We start from the raw sequence: 3,120 nt of genomic DNA on the forward strand, positions 1-3,120 counted from the left end.
TAGACAGCCATTAACTGTTTCCAGTATTTGGGCCCCAAACAATGATGCTTTAAACATCCTTGAAAATGAAGACCTCATCATCATGGATGTGTAGGGAGCCCTGAACTGCTATTTGCTCCCAGATTCATGGCCCTCACCTCCTGTAGAGGACTGAGGCTCCACACTGTGTTGCTACCTGTCTTGTCCAACGGGGGGGGGGGGGGGGGGGGGGGGCGCTCCAATTATATATAATTGTACTCAATTTATATATAAGTGAAAAGGCCTTTTAACTGGACAAAAGGGGTGGGGATGTGGTTTGCCCTGGAGTTATCTGTATTTTGATGCTAATTCCACTGCCCCAAGGACAGCTGCCTAGTCCAGCACTCAGGACTCAGGTGACTTCATCAGAGCCTTCTCCCCATTGAATTTGTAAAGTACAGGTGAGGGGCAGGTACAGGATAGAAGGAGGCCTGTCATTGGAGGAGAAGGAAGGATGGGTGGGAGAAAAGTTTGAAGGAAGAGGAGGAGACTGGAATGGAAAGAGAGACAGGAGGGATAGGGAGAGAAGCCGTGGCAGGACAATACGGCGGATAATGTCAAGATTCCACGCTGTATCTTTACAGGTTGTTATGAATGTTTTTAAGGGATGGATGGTACTGGGCTTTGTATGTTTAGGTGGGCAATTATATCTTATCAACTGGGTCAAAGGTTTTTATGTTGTGTGTTCATTTACATGTAATGGAGTGTGGGGCAGCTAGTCTGGGCCGCCACAGAGTTGGGCTATGTTTCCACCAAGATATCTAGCAGATATCTTGGGGCACCACCACAGTGCCAGACCTAGTGGGATAAACGACAACCATACTTTTTGTATTTTTTATAATTTTACAACAGGTCGGGACTCCTTAAGCCCTTGGGGAAAGCAGCATTTAGACGTGCTCTTCAGCTTCCTGCTCACGGCTGACCAGTTCTCAGTCATATCTGAGGCCCTTTAGATGCATATTTCCCAGAAGTCCTGAGTAGAGCCTTTGGCCTGTGGCCCAGGGATCTCTCAGAAGAAAGGGTAGGGGCAAGGGGTGTGGATAAAACCACAGGAATTCTGCCAGGGCCCTAGAGAAATGGCTTAGTCAGTAAAGTACTTGCCACACCATGCTGGTGAGGTGGAAACTGAAGGATCGATCCCTGGCCACCAAGCCTAGCCTAAGGGGCAACACCACATCCTAGTGAGAGACTCTTATCTCAGAAAGCAAAGTATGGATTCTCCTCAGGAAGGTCACAGGGACACACACTCAGATGTGCGTGCACACACAGAGATGCACGTACACACAGACATAGCATGTATACATGTTCACACACGCAAACACACACACACACACACACAGATGCACACATAGTCATGCACTCACACTCACAAACAACTCTGCTGTTTCAAAGAAGGAACTGAGCCATCACAGTCAAATGCATCACTATTCATCTTTAATTAAATGTGGTGCTAAATGCCGTGGGAGAGGCTCTCTTCCCATGGGTGTCCCTTGCAAGGGACACTGAGGCTACAAGAATCATGTAGCCCTTCAGAAACACCGTCTCTGGACCACAGACACGCCAAACTCTTTGAAGTCTGCAGCAGTGATCCACATCTGCTTAAAGCTGCTCAGAGACGTGACAATGGAGGCCCCGATCCACGTGGAGAACCATCGGTCAGGCGGCGCCGTGATTTTGATGGGGACCCCCTTGGAAGCCAGCTGTTCCAGTTCTTTTAGGAGCCTGTCATCCAGCCCCTGAAACAGAGTGCTCCCCCCCGACAAGACAATCTCCCCAAAGAGTGTCTTCTGTATGTCAGCATCACACTTGGCTATGCTGTTGGACGCCATCTGTGCCAGACCTGGGCCATGGGTGCCCAGCTGGTCTGGTGAGAACAGGACCTCAGGAGCCTGGTACAGCTGGTCTCCGATGTAAATGACATTCCCATCAGGCAGTTTGTACTCCCTCAAGACGTCTTCTGCCCGCCGAGAGAGTTCCTCTTCAGGCTCCAGGGCCACATAGCACAGCTTCTCCTTGATATCATCCACCAGGGCCTTGTCCAGTGGGCATGGAAAGGCTCTCCCACTGGCCAGGAGCAGCCGGGTGAGGAGCTCTGTGATGTCTTTGCCAGCCACGAAAAGCTTGCTGACTGCATGAGGCAGGGAGTAGCCTTCAAAGATGGGGACAGTGCAGGTGACCCCATCCCCACTGTCTACCACCAGGCCCGTAACACAGGCAGAGGAATAGAGTGCCAGCACTGCCTGATCTGATAGGTAGAAGGCAGGAACCTCGAAGGTCTCAAACATCACCTCTGCCGTCTTCTCACGATTCTCCCTGGGGTTCAGGGAGGGTTCCGTCATGAGCACAGGTCGTTCGCTGGGCTTCACACCCAGTTCCCACTCAAAGAGGTGTCTCCAGAGCTTCTCTATGTCATCCCAGCTCGTGATCAGACCCCGCTCAATGGGGGACTGCAGGCGCAAAGTCTCCTGTTTGAACAGGGCTTCCTCTCCGACAAAGTACTTCTTCTGACAGGCTCCCGTGGGGGATGCCTTAAACTTCGGGTACCCCACAACAGAGCTGGTGACGTGACGGGGGCCAATCTCCCCAGACAGCCCTGCCTTGCAGAGTCCAGACCCGTTGTCGAAAATCACGGAAGGAGAATCCAGTACCAGCGGGTTAAACATGTTTGCAGCAATCTCTTCTGGGTGACACAAAATACAGCCAGATGAGCTTTCTCGGGTCAGCTCGTGTCACAATAGGTTGCCCTGGAAGTTCACGGGATTCCAGGGTTCCTGGAGGCCTCCCAGGCACAGCTAGCAGACCGACCCCAGTGCCCGGGAACCCTCCATCCTCCTAGGTGGTCTGCTTTCCTGCTCAGACCTGAGAGGCCTTTTGAAGGAGGGTTCACCAATATGTAACAATGCAGTGAAGTAACAATCCTTCTCAAGGGTAGTTGCCCAATATGTAACAATCCAATGAAGTAACAATGGTCCTGAGTGGGTGGGTGTCAGAGTCCTGCAGTGGGGCTCTGCACAACCTGGCCCCTCAAGGGTGAGGTAGCAAGTAGAATAGGTCCTGGGTGCCGTTGATGAGCCTAGGGGCCTCACCTCAGAGACCTCATTT

At 51.7% G+C, this 3,120-nt stretch overlaps 1 protein-coding gene across 1 annotated transcript; it reads right to left on the reverse strand.

Moving 5' to 3' along the window:
• Window positions 1-1,435: 1,435 nt before the first annotated feature.
• On the reverse strand, window positions 1,436-2,836 carry Actrt2 (actin-related protein T2). Its single transcript, NM_001013937.1, has one exon. The coding sequence runs from the start codon at window positions 2,679-2,681 to the stop codon at window positions 1,548-1,550; it is 1,134 nt and encodes a 377-aa protein (NP_001013959.1). The 5' UTR covers window positions 2,682-2,836; the 3' UTR covers window positions 1,436-1,547.
• Between the last annotated feature and the right edge of the window lie 284 nt (window positions 2,837-3,120).

The sequence above is a fragment of the Rattus norvegicus genome, chromosome 5, assembly GCF_021556685.1.
Source record: "Rattus norvegicus strain SHRSP/BbbUtx chromosome 5, alternate assembly SHRSP_T2T, whole genome shotgun sequence".
NCBI lineage: Eukaryota > Metazoa > Chordata > Mammalia > Rodentia > Muridae > Rattus > Rattus norvegicus.